Raw genomic sequence first — 24,352 nt, 5'->3', positions numbered from 1 at the left:
CTTTTTCGGCAGGGTGTCAATAAGCGCCTTACAAGTGGCCGAAAAACTTTTGTCGCCCCAACGCCAGCAACTTTACAGCAAAGTGCGAGCATAGTGCGAGCGCGAACCGGAGCTCACTGGAGTCGGAGCTCCACGGGATCTCCGGGCTTTGTGTGTTTCACTAATTTATGCACGGCTGCCACAAAAGGTGAGAGCACCACACCCACACCACGGCATAGTAGTTGAGCTGGGAAAGTTTGCAGCTTACACTTGAGCTCTATAAATTACAATATGAACTGTCGTGTTGCCCGCCCCAGTGGCCCAGTGCCAGCCCCAGACCCAGACCCAGTCCCAGACCCACTGCTAAGCGCAATAAAATGTCTTGAAAATTAAATAACAGAAAAAGTGTCCGAAAAGTTTTACAATTGTTTAAGCAAACAGTTGGTGGAGATCCACTGGATCCTGGAATACGCAAACGGAAAGTGGAAAAAGGAGAGAGGGAGAACACCCCGGAAGCTGCCCCAAACAATGAGAGGATTCAGGAACTACTTACCGCCGGACTTTGTTCAGTTATTTAAATATGAATAGGGGATTATGAATATAGATATAGATATAGATAGGCGTCGGGTCGGGTAATCTTGTTTAAAAGAATGAATCTTAATTTCTGAGTGTGGATTATATTTTAGAGTGCTTTTTGCTAGTGATTTCTGACAAAGGCGAGTTTAATTTGGTTGAAGAATGAATTCATGCAGTCCATTTAATTCCATATTAAAAACAAGTTAAGCTTTTATATCTAAGTCCTTTTTCATAGTTGAATCTTCTCCGTTACCATCATTTAGTCATCGATTAATATCATTTTCATATTCGAATTCTATTCTGTGACCTTCAGCTCAAGTTCTTTTTGCCCCTTTTGGTGCCCGCCTGCAGCTCAATTTGCTTTCCTTTTCAACAGTTCCAAAGCTATTCATGAGTCGCTGGCTATACAAAAGTATTACTTACTTCATTGTGGCTGACATTAAAGCATCGTACTCGAAGTGAGTGGCTTCCTGGACAAAGAGCATGACGGGCTGCAGGACCGCGGCCAGTACCTCGTTATTGTTGATCTCCGACTTGAGCATTGGCCAAATGGTCTGCCACCAAAGTTTCTGCAGAAAGAAAACAAGAGGGAGAAAGGGAGAGACGGAGAGAAAGAAGGTTGTATAAAAGTGGATGAACAGACACAGTCATTAACTAGTCTATGGCATTTCAATTGCCGATGGTAAGCTGTCATTAACGGTGTCGGACAATGGCCAAAGCCTTTCCACCTTCCGCTCCAGGTCCATTGTTGTCCGAGTTCCTGTATCGTGCCTGTCGCTGACGGCTCGACGGTGGCACCCTGCGATGTCCCCTGCCCTATGCTGGGAGCCAGAAAACAAAGGGACACTCGTTTGCAGCAACATTTTTGCAACTGTCATAAAACGGCTCGTAATTCACAAATTGTTTCGCCGTAAAGCGCACAACTTGGCGCCGGTAAATGATTAATGCGCGGCGCCGTCTGTTCACTCTCCTTCCCAAAAACCAAAAAACCAAAAAGAAGTAAAAGAAAGTAAACCCATAAATGGTTGCATCCGTTGCCGGCGAGAGACCAGAGACGGAGACAGGAGACTTACACGTGGTATCACCGGCATGGCCTCTATCAAGGTGGTCTTGTAGAACTGGGACTTCTGCTGCGTGTCCTTCATGTTGACCACGTCCAGGAATTTGAGAGCATTTATAGCCGGATCACTGTGGAAGATCCAAAAGAACATTAAGCCACAAGCATCGCATCAAATTAAATAAAATTTCGCCAGCTGCCTCGTCAGTTTATTTAAGTATTGTACGAGTGACAGCAGAGACTCGTACGCGTATTTGTTGAATACTAAAACCCACTCGTATTTCCAACGAATATTATGTAATCGCTTTAAGTGCTTAATTACAGTTTTCGCGACGAATAGCTGGACTTGGATTAGTGATTAAATGGCAGGCAATGTAATATTAAGCTCGAAAATTCAATTCAATTCATCAACAAGAGAGAAAAACAAAAAACCCAAACCCAAAAATTAACTAAACAAAATATTTATGGACGAGTGGACGGCAATTATAATATTAACAACTTTCTGTATACTCGGAATTTTAAATACTCGTATATTTCATTGTTATGTAAATGCAAATTGCTGAAATTTAATTGCCAAAAAGTGTTTACTTTCGACCACATTCCGGGCATTCCGCCGCACCCCTTTTTCGGTCGTGGCTAAGTCTGTTATCTGCGGCAGAGCAGGCCAAGAGCACTCCTTGACGGGGGAAATTGCTCAGAAAATGAGACATTCATTTCTACTATTCACCGCTAAGCAGCCAGTTGCAATGTCAAAATCCCCACAGTGCGCTTTGTTAAAGAATAAAACTAAATCGAATTACGTAAGCAACAGATGCTGTCCAGCTGATTTTCCCACCCCTCCTTTGGTCGACTTAATCAGCGCAACCAACCAGGCAAAATCATATTTCAAGTATGTATATCCTTGCTATACCTTAGAGTCGGGGGCTGTGGCAGCACAAGCGAGGAAAGTTAGCTTGCCACTGATTGCCAAGACACTCGAGCTATTTGCATACGCTGCTAAAAACGCGGAAAATGTTGACAACATTTAAATTAACTTCAAAGTGCTGCCAGCAACCTGGCTGACAGACTGACTGCTTGCCTGGCCAACAAGGGAGGAGGCAGAAAGACGAAAGAGCGAAGAAAGGGAGGCTGGCATGGAGGCGATGACGATGAAGCTGGAGGGAAAGTGAATGGGAGTAGCACGCTGTTGCTGTCTCTGTAGCTGATTCTGTCAGAGCCGCACAAAGATGGGCATATCGAAGGGTATACCAAGCTGAAGGTTAACTCAATAATTCTCTAAATCATAGATACAAAACATAGTTCTTGTTTGCGAATTCTGTAGCTCTCTCCAGCATACGGTATCCATTGGCTGGGTTGCCCGCCTCATGGAATCGTCATCTGTGCTGGCATTGCTACTTCAGCTTCAGCAACCAGCATCATCTTTGGCTTTGTTTGTCTAAACGCGGCACGCCTGCACGCCCGGGCACCCCCCTACCGCAGATCTCTCCGGGAGACTGGCTGCTGGAACAGCTGCTGTCGTCATAAATCCCAGAATCAGGCAGGAAGGCAGGTCCTCGGAGATGCCTCCAACTGCCACTCGAACTCAACTACTACAGCACAATCAGCTGAAAAGCTTCCACTCCAGCTTCAACCTTCATTCCCGTTCCCTTTTGCAGGGGCTACCATTCATCTCTTACCCGTCGTGTAGGATCTGTACCATTCACTTTGCATTGTGTATGTCTTTCAGGTCTGATTACCGTTTTCATTTGGAAAACAGACGTAATTAAAGTGTGCGTGTGTTGGTGCAAAAGGTGCAAAAAAATAAGAAGTGAAACCTTCAATTGAATTTTACCTACAAATTGGCTCAGATATTGCGTGTAGCAGCACCACTACCACTGCCACAACCACCACCACTCTCCCCTTTAGGTGTTTGTGTGTGTGCTTTCAGCAGGTGTCAATTACATTTGAGAAACTCAAACAAAAAACTTTGCGTTCAAAAGCTGCACAAATTGCTATTACTCCGGCGACTGTTACGTTTTAGCTGAAAGTTAATTAATTTATCCACACTCACATGAAGTACTTGATCAACTGCAGAAGCTGAGCGGTGGGCCGTGCCGTTGCATCCCGACTGGCCATGCGCGAAGTGGCCTCCTGCAGGGCAATGGGCAGACGAGGCATCAACTTGTGGACCATATCATCCAACTGAGAGAGAGAGAGAGAGAGAGAGAGAAGGGGGAGAAAGTATAAGCATAACCGAAATAAACTTGGCCACAACATTAGAAACCACTTGAGGACAAGTCCAATGTCCCCAGACAGGAGGAAAAGTTTTAATGACAAACGCCTGAGGGGGGCAATGGGCGTCGGCTACAGCTACAGCTTCAGCTTCTGTTGCTCCGCTCCACTCCGCTCTGTCACCTGTCCGCACAAGTGGCAAAATAATTAGAGTTTCAAGTGGACTTTTTGATTACATTTGCATTTGACAAAGCTGCGAATCTAATTACAGCGGGCAAACAAGCCAAACTCAAGGGGGGGGGGGGGAGAGACGCAGTCAAGCGTAGCAATTCTGGAAACTTTTCATCCAACCAATTGGCACTTGTCCTTCAATCTGCCTTCATCCCCACTGCTATTTACGCACCGTTTCCATTTGCTTGGCATAGTTAGAGGTGGAGTTGCCGGCCTGTATCAGGGGCCTGCCATTGTTGAAGACAGCACAGATCACCATACCCAATGAGAACATATCGCTGAGCAGACTGCACTTGGACGTTGACTGTGTTTCGGGTGCTAAAATCAAATCACAACATAATCAAGATCATCCGAAAGAAACAACAAATGAATGTTACCCATAAAGTCCAGATTCGGCTGGGCCATCTTTGACACCCTGTTGCTCCACGGCGGACACGGAATTGAGCTATTCAAATCAGTCTCATTCATTCTTTCTGCAATGCGAATATGAATACAAATTGCCGTTTGCCCCTTCTCCACACAGTACAATTCATTTCAATTTGTCAACTACCTCGGGGTAGTTCGAGGAGTATTACTCACCCACATATTCCATGCCGGCCAGCTTCCATATACCGCGTTTGGTTATTAGTACAGAGGATGGACACACATTTCGATGAATTACGTGACCGGAATAGTGAAGATATGCCAGGGCCTCCGTCAGCTGTAGGACGACACATACAGCATACAATATGCATACAGCAAAAGCCACTCTGCCACTCTGCCACACTGCCACATGCCCCACTCACCTGTAGAAAGCCGTACTTGAGTTCCATGTCCAAGAAGCTGTATTCCTTTGCATGAGCGGGCCGCTGCGGTTGGACGCCCGCCGTGCCCTGTGTCTGGGCCGGGCTCGCTCCGGCAGCCGCTCCAGCTCCAGCACCAGCAGCGGGCACATTCGCATTGTCATAGGTCTTCGACTCCTGCACGAACAGACATGCAGACAGGCAATAAAGAGTTAGTGCCTAATCCCGGTCTGAGCTCCGACCCAACGTTGCACCTTTTTTTTCGAGTTGGATCAGGCCAAAAGGCAACCTTCGAATCATAACTTAAAAATTCCCATTGCATTTGATGATAAGCCATACAAATCTCTCACTCTCTCTCTCTCTGTCTTTGCTTTCCCGACCTTTGCTGAGCTTTTCCAATTTTACATTTGGTTCTGTGAGAGGCAATTTGTTGGTTCTCTGTGTTTTACCTTTGCCAATTTTCAATGTAATTTAACTCGAATCGACTTTCCCTGAGACTACAAAACTATTCGAAGGGCACTGTGCTGCTCCTTGGGTTATTGTTTGGCTTGCTTGTTTCTGGTGAGGCGGCATTCAATACACTTTCGAGAAGGTACAGTGCGGTACAATAGCCATGAACATGCCTATTGGTAAATATTTGTTGATTATGCACTAACTTTATGCATTTACTGATTAAATTCCTGGCCAAAACTACACTCAATCGAATCAATAAACCATTATTTAGATACACTGTATGTGTGAGAACGAAACGTACTGTCCAAGCGAAGCTCTCCGTCTTCTATTGACTCAATCTTGGCAGCGTAAACTTTCCACACAGATACTCAGTCACAGGCAAACGCACCCATAGTAATTCGATTTAGTTGTGTGAGTGTACTGGCTGGCTGCCTGTGTGGCGTTTGTGTTCCTGTCATGCATACCCAATAGTTCCGCCTCCTGCTCGGTGAGAACAAGGCACTGGGCTGAAAGTCAAACTATGCACTTGAGTTGGCTGCAGAGAAACTTTAACAAAACACTGAAAGAGCCGGAGCCAGAGCCAGAGCCACAGCCACAGCCATGGCCACAGCAGAAACAACAATCAACACAGAACAATCTAAACAGTGAAACACAAGATAAACTGGGAGTGGCTGTTGGGAGGAGCACGGAGAGCTACCTTTAGGCCTCGATCCAAGCAACAAACACACACACACAAATTGAATGTTCGTGTCGGTGTCAGAAACCCCAAACTGAAAACGAAAACTCACATGAAAAGCCAGCACATTGGAGAGGCTGGCAAAGATGGGCTCCGAGGCAAAGGCCAGCGTGTCCGCACTCTCCTCGACTGTGTGATAGATCTGAAGTATCTGCAGCAAAGACACCAACAGAAAGGTGACTTTTGAAAAGTAATTATCGATGGGGCAGGCAGGTGGGTAACTCACTCTGGGATGACGAAAGCGTTCCAGTGTCTTCACCGAGCTCTTGAGCAGCTCCGTTATGGTCTCCTTGCGACGCGGCTTGTGAAGCTTCTCCGCGACCTTTTTCTCGAAAATAAACACCGAACATTCCTGGCAAAAAGAAGGGAAACATTTCCATTTGTGGCAAGGGGTTTTCGTGTGCTTTTGGGATTGGGGGAGAAAACTCACCTTGTTGTCACTTTTGCGGTATGCATCGTGTATGCGCCAGGCGAGCTCTGGTCCGGCACAGGCCACCGGTTTGCCAATCTCAAAGTACTGCGTAATGGGATTGCCCTCGGCGACGCTCTGCGACGTGGTGGCTGCTGCCACATTGGTGCTCTTGAATTTGGCAAACATTGTGCCGGCGGGCATACCATCGATTAGCTTCGAGAATACATTCGAGAAGCTGCCCTGCCGCTTGGGGCCCGGCTGAACAGGCGGACTGCCGATGGTTGGGGCTGATCCGGCCCCACCTCCTGCCACTGATGGATCCCCGAGTGTTGCACCAGGTACACTCGCGGGTGATGATGACGATGATAGAGATGATAGACGTCCGCGTTGTCCAGCTCCTGCTCCTATTCCCACGCCTGAGGCAGCGACCGATGGACCACCAACCCCTCCCACGCTACCGATACCAACTCCAACTCCAACTCCAGCGCCGACGCCCAGTCCCACTCCATTAAATGTGTCGCATTTCGTTGAAATCACCGTCGAATCACCGAGTCCGAGTCCATTCACGACACCAATACCACCACCACCGCCGGGATAGAGAGAGCCTCGCTTGAGCAGACCCACCTGCGGTGAGGGCAGGCCTCCGATGGAGGAGACCTTGCTTATGTCGAGCACCGTGCTGGCGCTCCGCTGACGTGACGCAATCGTTCCTGGACCCACTCCCACACCCGCACCGACAGCAGCCACACCTCCGCCCACGCCTCCAAACTGCTGCTGCTGCTGGCCAGCTCTGGCTGGTGAACCCGCTGCCACCGCTGCCGCTGCCACTGCACCTGAACCTGAACCTGGACCACCACCCACTCCGACTCCGACTACGGCACCCACTCCTACGCTCGCTCCTGGTCCTGGTCCCACTCCTGCCGCTGCACCGCCAGCCGGTGCTATTCCGATGGCGCTGCCACTGCGACCGCGTTGCACCTCCTCGACACTATCCAAACGAGAGAAAATTCTGGCCGCCGTTGTTGCCGTTTTCTTGTATGTCTGCCCAGCCGCCAATCAGGAGTCGCGTTTCGGCTTCCTTCGCTGGGTCTACCTCTCAGTCTCCTTTGTCCTCCTTCGTCGTCGTCGTCGTCGTCTTCTTGGTACGCTGTTTTCCTTTCAAGTTCGCAAGGCTGCAATGAGGGGGAGAGTCAGCCATGAGTGAGGAAATAAATTTAAATTTCACTTTAATTGCGGCCACTTCACAATGCTCATACGCCCGGTTGGCTCGACAATGAAACCCGGAGGCAGGAGGCACGAAGCACGAAGCCAGGAAAAACCTCATTGCACTGGTACTTAATGCGCTTATGCGACCCAACTCGGCCCGACTTTTGTGTGTTTCATTCATACGTTCATTAAGTGCCAGGCAAAGCGAGGGTTCCTGAAACCTGAAAGCCCAAGAGTCCCATACATTTAGAGCGAATCAGCGAGGAAAACCAAATGTATTTTCATAGCGGTGTCGTTGATAGGCCTAAAATAACGTATACAAATCAAATACAATTGCTGCCAGAGATGTATTGAATATGTAATCCAATGATTGAGTTTATTCTCTTGTAACTGTACACAAAATAGTTTGATTAACTCGTTTAAATCTACCGATAGTCGAAAATGTGTGACAGCTAAGCTTTAATTAATTACAATTAAATATGTGCAGTGAATAATTTAATTTATCTTCCACTATTTCCCCTGCTGCTGCTAAAATGAGTTGAAAAATTCATACTTTCGCCCCAGAATCAGAGTATAGAAATTATTTAGTAATAATTTGCAAATAAACATAATAATAATAAGCTAATAATTAATTACATATTTGTGGCTGATATTTGAAAATGTTTATTTGATTTTGAGTTTCAATGGCTTTGGCCATTTGTTTATGGCCAGCTTTTGAAAAGGTTAATTCATTTGTTTGACCAAATTAATGTCTAAATATTTAATAATCATAATTAAGTGCAAATTTTTCGCTTGCTACAAGTTTCTCTCTGCATTAATAATACCATAACTTTAATGCAATTTATATTTCAACGGAAAGCAACCCATATTAAAGGCATATTTAATTGGCAAACAAAACGAATTTCGACGAATATGCAAAACGCCCCAAATATTATCGAAAAATATCTTCGGTTTTTCATTAAGCACATTCCAACAATTTGTAGCATACACCAATTAAGCGCTCCACAAGAGGGACAATATGTGTAGTTTTTGCTAAACCTCTTTTATCAAATGAACTGCACAAATTCTGCAATCAAAAGAACACACACAGATTGCTGCGCCACAATCGAATAGTTTTCACAATTAATTGATATCTGAATAGCGATTCGATTCCATGATTCACTGCACTCAAAGCATTGTTTTAACAATTGATACGTTAGCATACAAATTTGTATATAAAGAGCATTTCGGATTCGTTGCTTGTCCTAGAAATATAAATTGAGTTTTTGCTTTCATTTTCATGCCATTCTTTCGGTCGCTTTACACAAAACTGCACAATTAAAAAGTTAAATGAGTTTTGCCACCAGCTTCTGTCCATTCAATGCAGATGTCTGTGGGAATGTTTGTTTTGTAAAGAGAGGTGACGGAAACTTTTCATAAATTTATGATAATACGCTCAACACATAATCTCTTTATTGATTGCTGAAAATTGCGACGAGGCAGAGGGCCGAAAGGAAAATGACAAATAAACATAAAGCTTGGCGGAAAAAGCGTCAATTAAATTGCATAAATAGTTTTAGATGTATTTTGCAATTGGCCAAATGGAAACATGATGCAATTTGACTTGCAAAACATGTGTCAAAGTCCCTGTTCATGCCACGAGGCACGTCGCATACACGTTGCTGCACTCCCCATCCCACTCCCCAACGGAGGAGGAGGAACATCGAGCCCCAGCAGTCTGTCTGCTGTTTTTCGGATGGTGTATGTATGTCTTTACATTCTTTGTGCACTGAATTATTCAAGGGCGGTAAACATTTTGGTAAGAGGCACCCAACGGTCGGAAAGCCAGCAAATCGACTTGAGACAACTCGCAGTCAGAGTCAAAGGAAGTCTCAGGGCTGTGCGGGCGGGGGGCACGGGGGCACAAACGAGGGTACATAAATTTTCCAGCAAACGTAAAACTATTTAGTGAAAACATTTACCTTTTGGCTTTTTCCTGCCATTTCCCAGAAAAGTGAGACCAGGACTAAGGCCCATGGATCTGGGATAAGGGCAAAGTAGCGTGAAATTTTTACGTTAAATAAATTGTGCTGATGGTAAATAAATAAAATATGAGAGCCGAGAAACTTGGCCGCATTGTGTGCTTAATGGTGTCTGTACTCAAACGGAACAAACTTCCAACTGTCGAGAGGTGGCGGCAGCAGACGGCAGAACGGACAGACGGACAAATGAATGGCGACACCGGACACGGACCGATGATGGCTAACAGACAGCCAGAATGGCAGCAGGACATCAGGACAGCAGCACAGGACGAGGGCACGACGGTATACCGATTGGCGGTGGTAACTTTCTAGGTCAGCATTTCGCAATCGAGGACAAACAAGCTTAAATATTTAAGACGGTTAAGCGAGGCGAACGAATGCGATTCGGTTTTATGGTATTCCGTTTGTAATCTACTCGCAATAAGTCCATGGAATTTTTATTCTGAATTTAATCATTTAGTTGAAAAAATGTTAAAAGAAATTTATGGCAAGAATCTCTTATTTCTTTCGTGTGGAAATTTTTTTTCAATAACAACTAGTTAGGATAAAGAGATCATTCGGTGAATCAAAATGTCTGCAAATATAAAAGTTTGTACAGATTTGGTTTGCTTTTGTTTCGTTTAAGAACGAGAATTAATGCAAATAGATTAGGCAAAAGGGTAATAAATGCATATACTGTATTTGATATAATTTCCAGGAATTAAATCAAAACTGAATAAATATAATAAAATCGCAGCAACAGCAGCAGAAACAAATCCAAATCCATATATTCTTTCTTTCTATCTGTCTATCTGTCGGAATAAAATTCATTTAATTTATTTTAACTTCAGAGAATTCCCATTAAAAATGCAGGCTTATAAAATACGATGAGACCGACATTAAATGGGAAGATGCTATACCCGTATTGATCCATCATTATTCTATTTTCCGATTGTGCGAGTCCCAACTTTAATTAGCGGGAAGTGCGAGTTTTTAATGGTAGTGGCTTATCCATTGACCTGCTATCAAGTTCCTAATAAATCTCATTGAAAAAGTTAGCGGGCAAAATCGCTGTTAATTTCAATTTAAATTTTATAAAGGCTATCCTCGCGCACCTCAGAGCAGGCAGCGGACGGTGGGAGAGTGGGGGTTGGGGCTTAGAGTGGAAAGCTGTTAATGCGAGCAGCTCGTAGCTGGGATACGTGGACATGCGGCACGGTCCGATTTTATTGATTGCGACATGAGCACGAGCACGGACATAGACGCGGCTGTGGATGAGGACGCAGGCACGGACTAAAGTATCCAAAATTAAATGATAAAAGCGTTTCGTAAACACAAACACAAGAGAAAGTATAAATACGCCGGTGCAGAAGCTTTGGATCCACTTTCGGAGCAAGTTATAGCTATGATTACTTGAGAATTATCTCAATTATTGCGATTTTATTCAAATTTTGTTTTAAAAGTTGCAGAAATTATCTTCACAAAAAACTTTTCTTACGATCAAACACAGATACTTCATGCAACTGAACAACAAACATCTATTCAAAATCGTAGTACCCTCCTGTGTATATCTTAAAAAAAAGAAGAACGAAAGGAAATGGCACAGCGCGCGAGAATTATTTTTGGCCACCAAGAAGCAGAGAGATTTGTGTGTTGCTGTTGTTGTTGTCGTTTTTTGTTGAATGTTATATTTTTGACAAATTGTATATGTATGTGTGTGTGTGTGTTTGTGTGCGTGTATTTGTACGCATTTAAGGTTCTGCAGAGCGTTAAATATTTTTAGCCCAAAGTCAGACGAAGATGCGGCACAAAAGGTAGAACAAAGGAGGCAACAGCAAAAGCAGCATCATGTTGCCAAGCAAAGCGCTGATTGAAGACAAATACACAAACACACACACACACACATACAGGCAAACAGGACTGAAACGAACAGACACAGTGGCCAAAACAAACACACGTACACACAGAGGCACACAGATGTCTCAATTAGAACAAAAAAAGAACTATATGATGGTCCCTTTAGCCATAAACACATACACACACACACATGACAGCAGGACTAGCGTGTGTGTGTGTGTGGCAGTTAGGGCCACTGTGACTGTGCCCCATCTTTTGTTTGCATTTGCCTCGTTTATTGTCCGCCTCGTCCAAGAGAGAGAGACAGAGGAGGGGAGACAAAAGCCACTGTTACAGATGTGTATTGGTTGCGTGACACGAAAACGAAGGATACGAGTAGTCAGGCAGCTCTCTCTTCAGCCAGACATCTCTGCTGTAAGGCGTTGTAATAACTGGACACATTTCCATCGCATACTTTCAAGGGTGTTACTGCTGCTTCTGCTCCTCCCGCACTCAACCAAAAGCAAATTCCTGGAATTGCCATCAGGATGGATAAATTTCCATTCCCCGGATGCCTTAGAGCAGCTGCATTTCCATGGCATTCTTTCGAGAGGTCGCTCTGTTGCAACTGCAGCTGCTGCTTACCAGCTAATTACGCCTCTGGCAGGTGGTTTCACTCTGCCTCGAAATGTCCTAATATCTTATACAACTGAGAAGATTGCTCGCTCTCTCCCTGCCTCCCACTCTCTGTCCATGTAACACTCTTAAAGGGGCAGAGTTCAATACTCCTGCCCTGTCATTGGTCTTGATGGCCGCCATCTCATGCCCACTCTTCTCCCTGCCTGGGTGGGTGCCCTCGGGCCAAGTGCGCACATTTGCATATTACGTATACGGCACGTGAAACGTGCCCAGGGAGCAGAGCTGTTGCTTCTGCTGCTGCTGCTGCTGCGTCTTCTACGTCCCCTACCCCCCACTGTAGGCTACTGCTGCTGCTGCTCCTGTCACTGAGGCATTACGGGCTGCTTAATTAAATCTTTTGCGTAATTTGTTTAGTTATCCTCCATAGTATCCACTTGAAAATTGAATGGAGCTGTGTGTGCGGGGCTGAGTGTCGTGTGAGGGGATCGAAACAAAAGCTGCTTAAGCATTTGCTTAAGTGTTGCAGACGAGCGGTTGTAATTGAATTGTGGCTAACTGCAACTTCCACAGCAGCAGCAAAACCAGCAAAAGCAGCAACACAATTGTGGCATAATTATTGTATACAAGAGGCCGCCAAGAATTGTAAATTGTTGCCTCAGAGCAACTTGCCGAAAACAAGTTATGAAGCTCATTTCAGAACAGCCACAGGGCACTTGAAACACTAATTAGAAGCTTTGTATATATGCATTGAGGATTGCCCAAATAATAAGAGAAAATAAACCCTTAAGAATATTAGATACCCACTTCTAACCCTTTATAATGGCAAGGAAGCTGTGGTCTGCCTACTGCCAAACAATATTTTCACATTGAAGATGGTCTCGTCTCGCATTAAGAAGAATTGGGCAATTAGTTTAGTTTTTGGGGGAAGAGCTGCTACTGAGTGGCGATTCCTCTGCTGCTTTTGTTATTCTTCCGCGTGCGTGAGCACAATATGTTACCATGTTTGGCTAGGCGGCTTAATTGCCACGGCCAATATGCGTCAAAGTCAGGCCTCACTGCGTTAATATGTTTGTTTTTTTGGGGGGCCAGCCGGTTCGGGTCCTAAGTAATCAGTTTTCAATAATGCGGCTCCATTCCGGTATTTAACATCTTAAGCAGCAGCAAGAGCAGCCAAAGCCAAAGCCAGAACGAGCTGTCGAAGCGTGGGCGAAGCGCCTTTTAACACGACGTTAAGACAACGGGCGCGCCACTATGCAGATGCCATTCTGGATGGAAATTGAATTTAATTGCTTATTAGTGCACACGCAACATGAAATTTAATATGCCATGACCCAGCATATGCCAGAAATCGCATTCATTTGGAATTCAAATGAATATTATTGTAGCCAACATTCAAAGCGGAATTAAATCTAGTCTTTGGATAATGCTTTTGTATGCCTTTTGTGTCGATTTAATTAGTGCTTTGACTCAAAAGGGATTTGATTGCAATTGGTATTTAATGTCGAAAATGTAAAGTCTACTATTTGTAAGGTAAGATCTGGTTACATTTCTCCATCGATTCGAATTGTAATTTAATTTAAGTCGCATATACATTTTACATGGTTTTAATAGCTAGTTATTTATGCATGATATTTGTTATTTCTGCTAACAACAAGTATTACATATGCGCAGAATTTCAGGGTCCTGACAACTGTTCGCCACGGACATATAACAGGCATGAATTCCCCCAAACTCAACTAAGGCACACAAAATTCACAAGCCCAAGCCCCAATAGCACATTTATGGGCTGTGCGAGCCTACAGAGACTTTGTTTTCCTGCCAATTGCAATGCAATTTTCCGACTAGTGGCAAGCCCCAACACACAGTTCATAATTTTCGCAAAACAAAATTGAACCAGCAAAAAAATGTGCAGAAAGCAGCAAAACATTTCATGAATACGAGGCTGTCGAAAAATGTATGTTTGTGGGGTTGGCATGGCCAACTGCTGGAACAATTTTTGATATTCAATTTTCGATCCCTACCCGGCCCCCAAAAGAGATGGCAGTCTAATTAATATTGTGGGCACAGAGCACAGTGTCGAGTGTCGGGTGGTGAGGAGAATCAATGGCAAATATTTTCCACAAATTTTCATGGAAAACAATGAATTTCAGAAATGCAGCCACCTGCCAGGCGACAATGAATTGCAAATTGGTGCAACGCAAAAATGTTTGGTAAATATAGTTTCTGCCAGCTAAATTTGCGAGAGCTTTCAGAGTGTGCATGTCGGAAAACTAATCGAGCGGAATTGTCAGGGGAAAATTGTGTTATTCACGAGTAGAAGCAGTTACGGTAGCTCCTTTACGTGCCCGTTCAAAGGCCATGCATGTTGTTTGTGTTTGTTGGAGACTTGAACTCGTACGATTTTAATATGGTTAAAAACGTAATAAAGGCTTTTACTTGCTGTCAAAGCAGGCACCAGGGTACCTTGTCGTAATAACCAGTTAAGTATTAACTGACAGTTAATCAAACGGGCTGGCGGGCCCCCAGACATGCACTTAAATTTATCACTTAGTTGGCATACTGCTAAATTTAACTGAAAACTAAAACCTGGATAGGAATTCGTAATATTTTTCATTTGACAACTAGGTGACAGCAAGAACAACATTATAATAACCATAAAAGAGTTGTGAAAAAAGTGCAAGGAACCCGCTAAAAATGTGTGCCTGTATGTGTTGTTTTCGTCAACACCGACTGGACCCAATTACGTGAATAAATGCAGTACTAAAAAAATATACACACACAAAGTCACTCCCCATAAATATACAAATACCAGACACAGACCAGGAGGAGAACAGCACAACAGCAGGAGGAAGAGGGAAAACTGCAAACAAAAGCCTGCAGTCCCCAACCTTCCCGCGCGAACAACACCCAAAGACCCACACACACACACACACACACATGCTAAAAGTTTTTCTCTACTCCTGCAGACCCCAGTACAATGCCTTGAATGACTTAATGCTTAATGGCATTTAGGGGCAAAAAGTAGAAATTATTTTAAATTGCAGAGCCCAGAAGTTTGAGGACTTCCATGCCGCCGCTGTTTCCAGAGCAAAAGACATTACAAATTATATCATTATGCTGGCTTTTCTTCCCATTCGCTTTCTGTTCTACAATTGTGTCTAAAAATAAAACATAATTTAAGTATCCTGTTGCTGCAGCAGTTATTTAAAATCACTCAAAATTGGCAACATGCTCAAGTTTCAATCCTGCTGCTGCTGTTCCTGCTCCTACTCCTACAGCCTCTTCCGGCCTCCAACTTCGCGTTCGCTTCTACTTATAACTTTTGATTCGCGTTTCAGACGAAATTATAAGCCAGAAATTTGCATAAGTTTGAGGAGAAATTTTATGCCAGAGATGGCAACAACAAAAACCCCCAGCGAGTGGCTGATGCAAAAATTATTGCATTGAGAGGGCATTCGTGGGTGGAAGTGGAACACTTTCCATTATATTGTTTTTCCTTTGGCACGCTTATTGAGTTGCATAATAATAATGGCAGCACCCTCTTGTGCGTTGACCTAAATTGTGCAAAGTATGTTGTTGTTTGTTTTTTTGGATAATGCTTCAATCATGGCCATCAAAGGACCCCTTTTTTAGGGGTCGATTAATTAAACGCGAAAATGTTTATTCTCCCATTCAAAACTTTTGCATTAGTTTGTGGGTTGTTTTTCTGCTTTAACGACAACAATTTAAGAAACATATTTTTGATGTCTTCAGCAGCATTTTTCATGTCAAAAAGCCAAAGTATCAAATATAAGTCATTGTAAAAGTTTCATTCAATTCGATTCAATTTCCTTCTGCGATTCACAATTCTTTTGTTATTCTCTTTCTTACAAAATATAATATGAAATCCATGGGTATCGCTTCTATTGTGTATCTATAATACAAATGTTATTTTCCCTTCTCAAAAATATGGATGTATTCTTATTTCATCAGTATGTACGTATTCACACACACATACACACAAATGCCAACTAATTGAAATTATTGACTGCAATATATTCACGACCAAAAGTTAATGGATTTGTATGAAAAATGGCAGAAATGTAAACTCATAATTAATTGAATTGAAACAAATGGTTATCCGACAACTACTCGTCCAAGCTTTTATATTAAATTCATACAAAATGTATATCTGAAATTAAAAGTAAACAAAATTCAACATATTAAAGCACTATTCTTCATATTTTAATCTCTTTAAGCTTCGCCCTTAAAGCTGGCAATTTAAAATGTTGTCAGAGCGATGGATTATTTAAAGCTAAAGCTTAACAAGCCGGAGCACTTGAGACTTTTAAGAATTTTCCTTTGTTATTATTCACATTTTATGCTACACTCGAGAGAGCCTCTGTGTGAAATAAATCCTAAGAAAATTGTACTTTAAGGAAAAACAACTAATAAAATATTTATTTTTCCCAACTTTACTGTTATTTGCAGAGACAATTTCTTAAACCACAAATATTAAATGTCTTTAAGTTAAAATCCCGCCACAAGGTCATGGAATTTGCCCTTCGCAAATTAAAAGAAAATACTGTCCATCAACATTTGTCCTCGACATTTCTCCTCATAATCACTAATTAATTAACAAAGGAAGCATCTTTATGAGGATGTTTCCATTCCCATTCCCAGCAACAAAAAAACCCACAAAATCCAGCAAAATTACTGCCAAGTGGTGTACTTTTTAATTAGTTGCCTTTATGGCAGAGAATATATGTGAGTGTGATATGTGAGTGTTTAATGCATTTTGACAGTCGAAATCAAAAGACAAAAGCCAGGACGGAAAGCTTTTAGAAAGTTAAAACGGTTTGAATGCTATTCTCGGTTCTCAGTGGCACTCGAGATTTGTTCACTCACCTGAAATGGCCAGGAAAATGCCACAGACCAAAACAAGAACCGCACGAATCACAATCCAAACCGAGACCGATACCGACACCGAGCTGTGGCATATAAAAAATACATTCTCTCCTTTATGAATGACATAAAACACGGTCAAAAGTTTCGAAAAGTTTCAGGAATTTCACAAATTAAAGTTGCCAGCAATTTATGTTGCTCGATTTTTAAGGAGCAAAAATTAATCGTCACTTTTGTATTTTTTAAACAAATTTTAAATTGAAATGAAAAGCTGCGAAATCCATTCACATTTTTTTAGAGTACTTATAAATTAACGGCACATTTAACGGTTAACGCTTCGGCGACTCTGAACAGCAGGGGGTCGCCCCTTTTTTTTGGGGTCGTCACAAAGAAAAAGGCAGCGGCACTGCTACGGCAACGACGACGACACTTTCACAATAATTAAAACGCGTTTATATGCAGCACAATCTCCTTTACTCTTTCACTCTATTCTCGATTCCTCGATTCTCGGCACATACAGGTGTACACTGTACAGCATGCGTGTGTATTATACCTGAAACTTCTCTCTCCTGTGTATGTGTGTTTGCTGACCGTTGCGATATGCCTTTTCACCGATTTGTCGATTTCCCACTGAAGCTGAATGAAGTTGAATCCTCGCGCTTACAGAATCCTCGCACGTTCGCACGCCGTGAAGTCCCCAAACAGACTGAGTGTGCCGTACCTGACTCCGGCGCGAGGCGATGCGATGCGACGCGACGCGTGGGGCCGCGAAGCAACAGCTAGCAAAAGTACCAATCAAACATAAAAATTGCCCCAAACTGTTGCGCAAAGAGGGGAAGTCCCGAAACCCGACACCGACACAGAAGAAGCCCCAGTAGCAGTCCCCAGCTTTAATCCCAGCCAGCCGCGCCGCACTCTCATACATGTACTAAAAAGGGGAGGCGATGGCTAGTGCGCAGGCGCCATGAAAAGGGGCGCCTCCAGTCCAAGAACAGCTGAGAAGCAACAGTTTGTTGTGGCAAGGGGCCTCGCGGTAGTCGGAGCAAGGACAGACAGGCAGCCAGGCAGCCAGCCAGCCAGCCCGCCAGCCGGTTCTCAGAAGTGGGTCTCTCAGTCAATGTCACACTCGTGGAGTTCTACACTTGGAAGGGCATGTAAATGGGCTTTCCGTGGAGGCAGGCTGGGCATGGGTGGTGGGTTTTAGACCAGGACCAGGACCAGGACGAGTACGAATACGAACACGAGAACACCGAGGCCGTTTGGCAGCTGATTTGACTTTCACGCTTGTTGCGCCTTCAACCTAAGCCCTAATGGTGGTTGGTATGCTGGTGGGTGGGTTGTTGTGGGTGGTTAACATTTGAAAAGTGCGTTCCAAAACGGGGCAATTATGGCAAGCAGTCGGTGTCGATGGAAGGCAGCATCCTGTAGCGGCTGGACCTGTCTCTACCTACCTAGGTATCTCTTCGGCTGCAATTAGTATGCAGAGTAAGAATATTAACGCAATTTTATTTGCACATTAAGAAGAGCAGCATCAGCAGGTGACCTCTTTCCCGAGGGCCAGACAAACGTCGCGAACGTGACGCACATATATCAGGTGTATTTAATTAGTTGGCAATTTTTATTCCACACATGAACCTCCCCTGTGTTCTGTCTCCAAAGTTTACTTTATCTTTATCGTTTATTGTTTCTCCGCCGACGATGCGTGGGGTCCACGACGTTAGTCAACACTGATTACTGTCTGCTTTTCTGATGGCGATGACACAGCAATGGGCGATAAATGAACGATCATAACGGAGGAATCAATAAAGCAGTGCTACACTTTGCTCTTAAGGATACTTCGATTTAAGTGTGGGGTTTTTGCGTTAAATTGTTAAGGTAATCATTTCATTTCGAAAGATAAATGAGAACTTTTATGGCCTTGCCCATAAGCAAGCTTTCCCCCCTTGAGCAAGCTATTAATAAATATTTGTTCAATTAGCAAAGTACTCACAGATGCACTAAAATTAATGGCAAGGCTAAATCGTAAGGTCATCCGGCAAAAGTGGCACCAGCAGCACCACCAGCACCAGCACTAGCACCAGCCACAGGAGAAGCAACAGCGAAAGCAACACCAAAGGAAGAGCACAAGCAAAAGCAAAACAAAGCGAAAGCACTTGCCCTGTCGCCCTGCCTCAGTTGATTCCGCCGCTTCTTTATAAATAACGCCCCAGCAAGTATGCAGGATAAAATGTCAGCTGCGGCACTTGAGTTGCATGCACCCTACCACCACCACACACATACACATACACATACATATACTTTCTGTGGCATACAGATGGATGGATAGATGATTGTGGTGGTGGTCTAGCAACACATTTTCCCATACGATATGTGTTTGCTTTCTATGTTTATTCTATGCTGTTTGCTTTCCGTTACACACACGCACCAGCCAGCCAGCAGCAAAAGCAACAGGAACAGCAGCATTTGTATTTATTCAGAGAGAGTTGGTCGGGGGCCAGAAAATCTGTGAGCAGAAATAGCTTTACATCCGGATAAACGGTCATATGCCAGCGATTCCAATTCCATTCGCGATGGCTAATGGCCTGCATCAATGCACCAGCTATTTATTTGCCAGCTATCCGGCTCCCGACCTGCGGGTTTCACAGGTGAAATAATACAACAACAGCCAAAGTTCTCGTTTTTATAAAATAATACGAGTGGTGTACGAGGTTTATGGATATGTTTTGCTGGAAAAATTCAAGTGCCGCGCCGTTTGATTGTTCGTTTGAGGTTTTTAATTCTGCGGCTTCTGCTGCTGAATTGATGTGAATATTTTATGGCTGCTCCATAAAAAAAAATTATATATATATATGTACAAAAAATACAATGTAAGTAAAGTGCGGAAATCAAAACTGAAAGCCCTGTCGAGCAGTCATTACATTTGTACGGCACAACCACAACAGCCGCAAAGAACAACAAATCATTTCCGTTTCCGCTTCTGCGTATAAAAACAAGTCAAGTCTGAAATTTTGGAATACATTTCGGGGTGCCCGTAAAGGTTGGAATTTGAATTTGAAAGAAATGTGTCTGTGGTTTCTTTAGCTGTCATTTTCGGTTTTGAATATTGCTGAAGTTTCCTTTTAAATTTAAGAATTTTTAATCAATTTATACCGAGTGCATCTTTCCTTTAGAGTAGTTTCCCAAGTACATTTTAGTTACAGAAGTTGCCCATTGAACCACCAGAATACAGGCCAATACATTCGTTTACATTGATTGATTTGTGTCCAACACAAATATATATTAAACTAAATTATGCGTTCATGCATGAACAACGTACTTTGGTTTTAGGCGCTTTGGTTTGTTAGCTAAATAATTTGAGAATTTAAGTTAATTTCTGGGCTCGTACACAAAATTAATTGACCGAGTGTGCTTGGTCGCCCGTTGTGGGTACAGGACAATTAGGTTTTGGGGCAATTCCATGGCGACATGCCGGACATGCACAACGACAGCCACTGACCACAGAAGCCAGCTATGACTATGGCCATGACGATGGACCTCTCGCTCTCGCTCTCTGTTTCTGGTCATTAGTGTGGCATAATAACAATTACAACAGAGCAACAAGCTGCAGTAACAAAGCCATTTTACACTGGCCTATACAACACACAACACACAAACACACACCCACCGATAGGGTAATACAAACATGAAAGTTAATTAAACCGAAAGTAGACTGACATGAATTTATATGGTCTAATAATATGCCACTATCCAAAGGGCGAAGGACCTCACAACAGCAGCAGCAGCAGCATCAACCCACCGCCCACAGCCGCAGGCCACCCACAGATATCTTCTATGGCTCACCCACCGCAGTGTGTATTTTAGTAGATTTACATGGACTTGTGACGGGGGGTTTACGCTTCGCTTAATAGCAGACAATAATTAAAAGTGACAAGTAAATTAGTTTCTGCCGTCAAACTGATTGTGAAAAGAATACACCGTCTGTCGGTCGTGCTGAGACTGTTGGCAGTGCGTTTAGCAATTTTTATTAGCCACCAAACAACGGCTTCAGCAATCACCATCTCGTTGTGCACGGCGGAAGCGATACGGCTAAGAGTTTCCGGTTTTGGGGCTTCGCACCTGCCTCGGCAGGAGCATGCGTTGTGCATTGGGCGTTGGGCGTTGGGCGTTTGGCAATGTTTTATTCATGCGCCTATTAACTGATTTTATCACGCTACAAATATGCACTACAGGGCGTATGCATAATAAATTGCAGACACTGCCGGGCATTGTTCTGAACTCCACATGCCTCCTGCCTTCTGCTGCTCCGTGATTACGGCTGCAGCAGCTGCTCTCTCTCACACGCCGCCGAAGCTGTGCCACATTTTGCGGCAATCTTTGGCCACATTTTATGAGGCGACGCATTTTTATTTTATGACCTTGTTTATCCCTGTCACATGGCCCAAAGTCTTTAAAAACCAACCAGAACTTTGATGAACTCGTAAAAACCAAAAGAACGAATAAGTGGCCAAGAATTAGTCCTGCCCTCTGGCGGGTTTCGACTGATAGTTACTCAGTGATTTTTTGCATGCATAATGGAAAGAAGTGAAAGAAAAAGTCCTACACAATCATTTGTGCCTTAGCTTTATATTTATTTATGGTTTTCAAAAGGATTATTTTCTAAAATACCCAATAAAATATATGTAGACTGAAGAAACCCTTCCTTATAAGAACGCTTTCACCTTCAACTAAACTCTAATGAAACCAAATATCTTTTAGCAGAAATACTCCAAATGCTCTTAAATAAATCCAGCCAAATATCTATGGTCCAACAAGTACCAGTGGGTTGTAAATGAAAATAAGAAAACGTCTGGAATCAATTAACTTTTATGATTTCTCCTACGATTTGTGAGACATCTCAAATTGTTTCTACATTGGATTTGGTATCACACTCCTAATTTGTAAATTTATTTCAAGCTGTCGTACAAAAAAATCTAGCCCTCTGACAAGTAGGCGTTTCTCGACGGTCCCTGCCTACGTCTTTGAAGGACGTCTGTCTGTTGCTGCTGCTCCTGCTCCTGCTCCTGCTGCTGCTGTTCATGCTACTGCTTCCGATGCCTCTTCATGAATGAGTGAATACATTCCAAAAATGGTTGTCAGAAAAGCGTCACAGAGAAATTAATGATGACTTTTATACGCGAGCAATTCATGGCATTTTCATAATAAACCCACACGCAGATACACACACAGAAATACAGACACACACACAGATACACACCCATACAGAGGAGATACCTTTAATTTGATTTCGAACGAGAAAGAAGGAGAACAAAAATGTGGAAAATATTTATTTATATGAAACGCATGAGGGAAATATTCGGTGGAAAATGGGACGACACACAGGAAAGAAGTGGATGGAGGAAATGTATCCCAAAATCCGATATGTGCGTGAGTGTGTGTGCGTGTGGTTATCTTTTTTATTTATTTTTATTTTTTTTTGTGTGAGTTGGCGACTTTTTAAAAAGCTTTTTTATGCTCGTTTGCATATATTCTGATTTTGATGACATTCAAAGTCAGTTTAGCAGCCATCATTCGATTTATAACGAATAATAAGACAATCGGACCAGGTATCTGTGTGTGGTATAAAGTAAAAAGAACAAATTTCTATGCCATGCACCGGCTGAGACCTTCCCCTTCTGGCCAACTTGTCAGCTTCTGTCGGCTTCTTGGCCAACAGAAAAGTTTCTGCCAAGTATTTGCGACACAAAAGTTTCCTTTATTTTAAAACTAAAAACCAAACTAAACAGAATACCAATGAGAAGTGTCAACCAGCATCTAGACATTCCTTTGGGAAGTGGGGGGGGGGGGGGGGGGGGGANGGGGGGGGTGGTGGAATGGAAGTGGATAGAGAGGTCCTTGCTGAAGGTGAAGTTGCGGTTGCAAAAGTTGTATTTTATTGCGATTGGGATTGCAAAAATTCCTAGATTATAAATCATTTCTAAGTAATACAAAATTGCTAAAGCAAAGTTTTGCGGTTCAGGTTTAACTAATAAAAAGAGGATTGTCCATCTGGCTGTATTGAAAATATCTGCATAAATATTAACAAATATGCAAAAAAATGATGTGCTCATTGAATTATTCATGACATGATATATTCAGAAATACAATTGAGGTTACATATTTGAAAAGTAAATAAAAAATGAATATATCATCAAAAATGAACCTATTTATAGTTACTTTTAATTAAATTGTGTTCTATTTGCATTGCCATTTAAATGAGAAATTTATTATTCATTTTAAATCACTTGAAAATTAATTAATTATTAATTGGCAGTAGTGTGGAAAATATAACTAACTTTTGATGCTTCAAATGTTTCCTAGAATTGTGATTAGCTAAATATAAACGTAGCTCCACATAGCTCATATTTTCGAATGAATTTTCTCACACAGTAAGCCTAAACTCAATTAACTTTCTCATAATCTTAAATGGATTTACACCATCTACAAAATTTGTAAGCCACAATTCTGTTTAGAGGGTCCAGCTACCATACTCGTAACCGTAATCAAAGACAATCAATAAACCCACTTAACCCGATTAAATTAACAACTTTTGTTTTGGTTGACAGACTTGAAAGGAAAAGATGGTGGTCCGTCGACCGTAGTGCCTTTTCTTGTGTCCATTTTCCATTTGGCCAGTGCCCTTGGAGCCGCTACGTGCACCTTCCTTGTGGCCAAGAGTGCAATCAATTGCAAATTGAAAATTCAATTTTCGTTAATCCGCTTAAGCTAACCTTATGGCAGCATACCTCTTCCGTTTCATAATTTAACATTTTCCCAGCTATACATTCATGCCACACATATTCATATGTGTATGTCCTCTTGTATGTGTGTGTGTGTGTGTGTGTGTGTGTGTGTGTCTGTGGCACACAAGTTTTCGGTTACCATGACGAGGTTTTGCGGTTGCCGCTGCTGCTGCCGCTGCAACTGCACACATTTTTGAAGCCAACCAAAAAAAAAGGAAAGCAAAAGCAAACGCCATCATATTCTATTAAGTTTTTGGTTTCGCAAGTTGTTCCTCTCATGGAAATATACCCCCCAGAGGCATTTTGGCCAAAAGGATTGGGTTGGCGAGGCGGCGGCATCAGAACTCTAGTTCAAATGTTGACATTGATTTTGCTTCCGTGTTTTTGGGTAACCTTTTCCATTTGAACAATTTTTTTAGGAACAAATGTAGAAAAGCTACAAGCTACTTTGAAAGCTACAAAAATAACTAACTGTAATTGAAAATTGTAGTTTACAAAGGCAAACAATTTTCTCTGTCCCCTGAGAGTTATTCCATGAATTCACTTCCTCCCCTCACATGCGCTAGAAAGG

The 24,352-nt window shown here is 42.9% G+C and overlaps 1 protein-coding gene across 5 annotated transcripts in view; it reads right to left on the bottom strand.

Annotated features, from left to right (window-relative positions):
• LOC117579510 (SCY1-like protein 2) overlaps window positions 1–17,693 on the bottom strand; it is a 31,185-nt gene extending 13,492 nt beyond the window's left edge. For 4 of the 5 annotated variants that reach the window (XM_034265414.1, XM_034265415.1, XM_034265412.1 and 1 more), the window contains exons 1-10: window positions 6,456–7,483; window positions 6,252–6,377; window positions 6,078–6,176; window positions 4,840–5,013; window positions 4,634–4,754; window positions 4,432–4,527; window positions 4,227–4,372; window positions 3,663–3,793; window positions 1,629–1,743; window positions 979–1,124 (exon numbers count right to left, since the gene is read on the bottom strand). In XM_034265414.1, coding sequence (XP_034121305.1) covers window positions 979–1,124; window positions 1,629–1,743; window positions 3,663–3,793; window positions 4,227–4,372; window positions 4,432–4,527; window positions 4,634–4,754; window positions 4,840–5,013; window positions 6,078–6,176; window positions 6,252–6,377; window positions 6,456–6,638 — 1,337 coding nt within the window. In that variant the 5' untranslated portion in view covers window positions 6,639–7,483. Of the gene's footprint in view, window positions 1–978; window positions 1,125–1,628; window positions 1,744–3,662; window positions 3,794–4,226; window positions 4,373–4,431; window positions 4,528–4,633; window positions 4,755–4,839; window positions 5,014–6,077; window positions 6,177–6,251; window positions 6,378–6,455; window positions 7,610–17,005; window positions 17,089–17,555 lie in introns of those variants that run through there. The other variant, XM_034265417.1, reaches the window with a different exon arrangement.
• Between the last annotated feature and the right edge of the window lie 6,659 nt (window positions 17,694–24,352).

Source organism: Drosophila guanche, unplaced genomic scaffold (assembly GCF_900245975.1).
Source record: "Drosophila guanche unplaced genomic scaffold, DGUA_6, whole genome shotgun sequence".
NCBI lineage: Eukaryota > Metazoa > Arthropoda > Insecta > Diptera > Drosophilidae > Drosophila > Drosophila guanche.
Note: the sequence above shows the minus strand (reverse complement) of the source record. Positions and strands in the feature narration are given on the sequence as shown.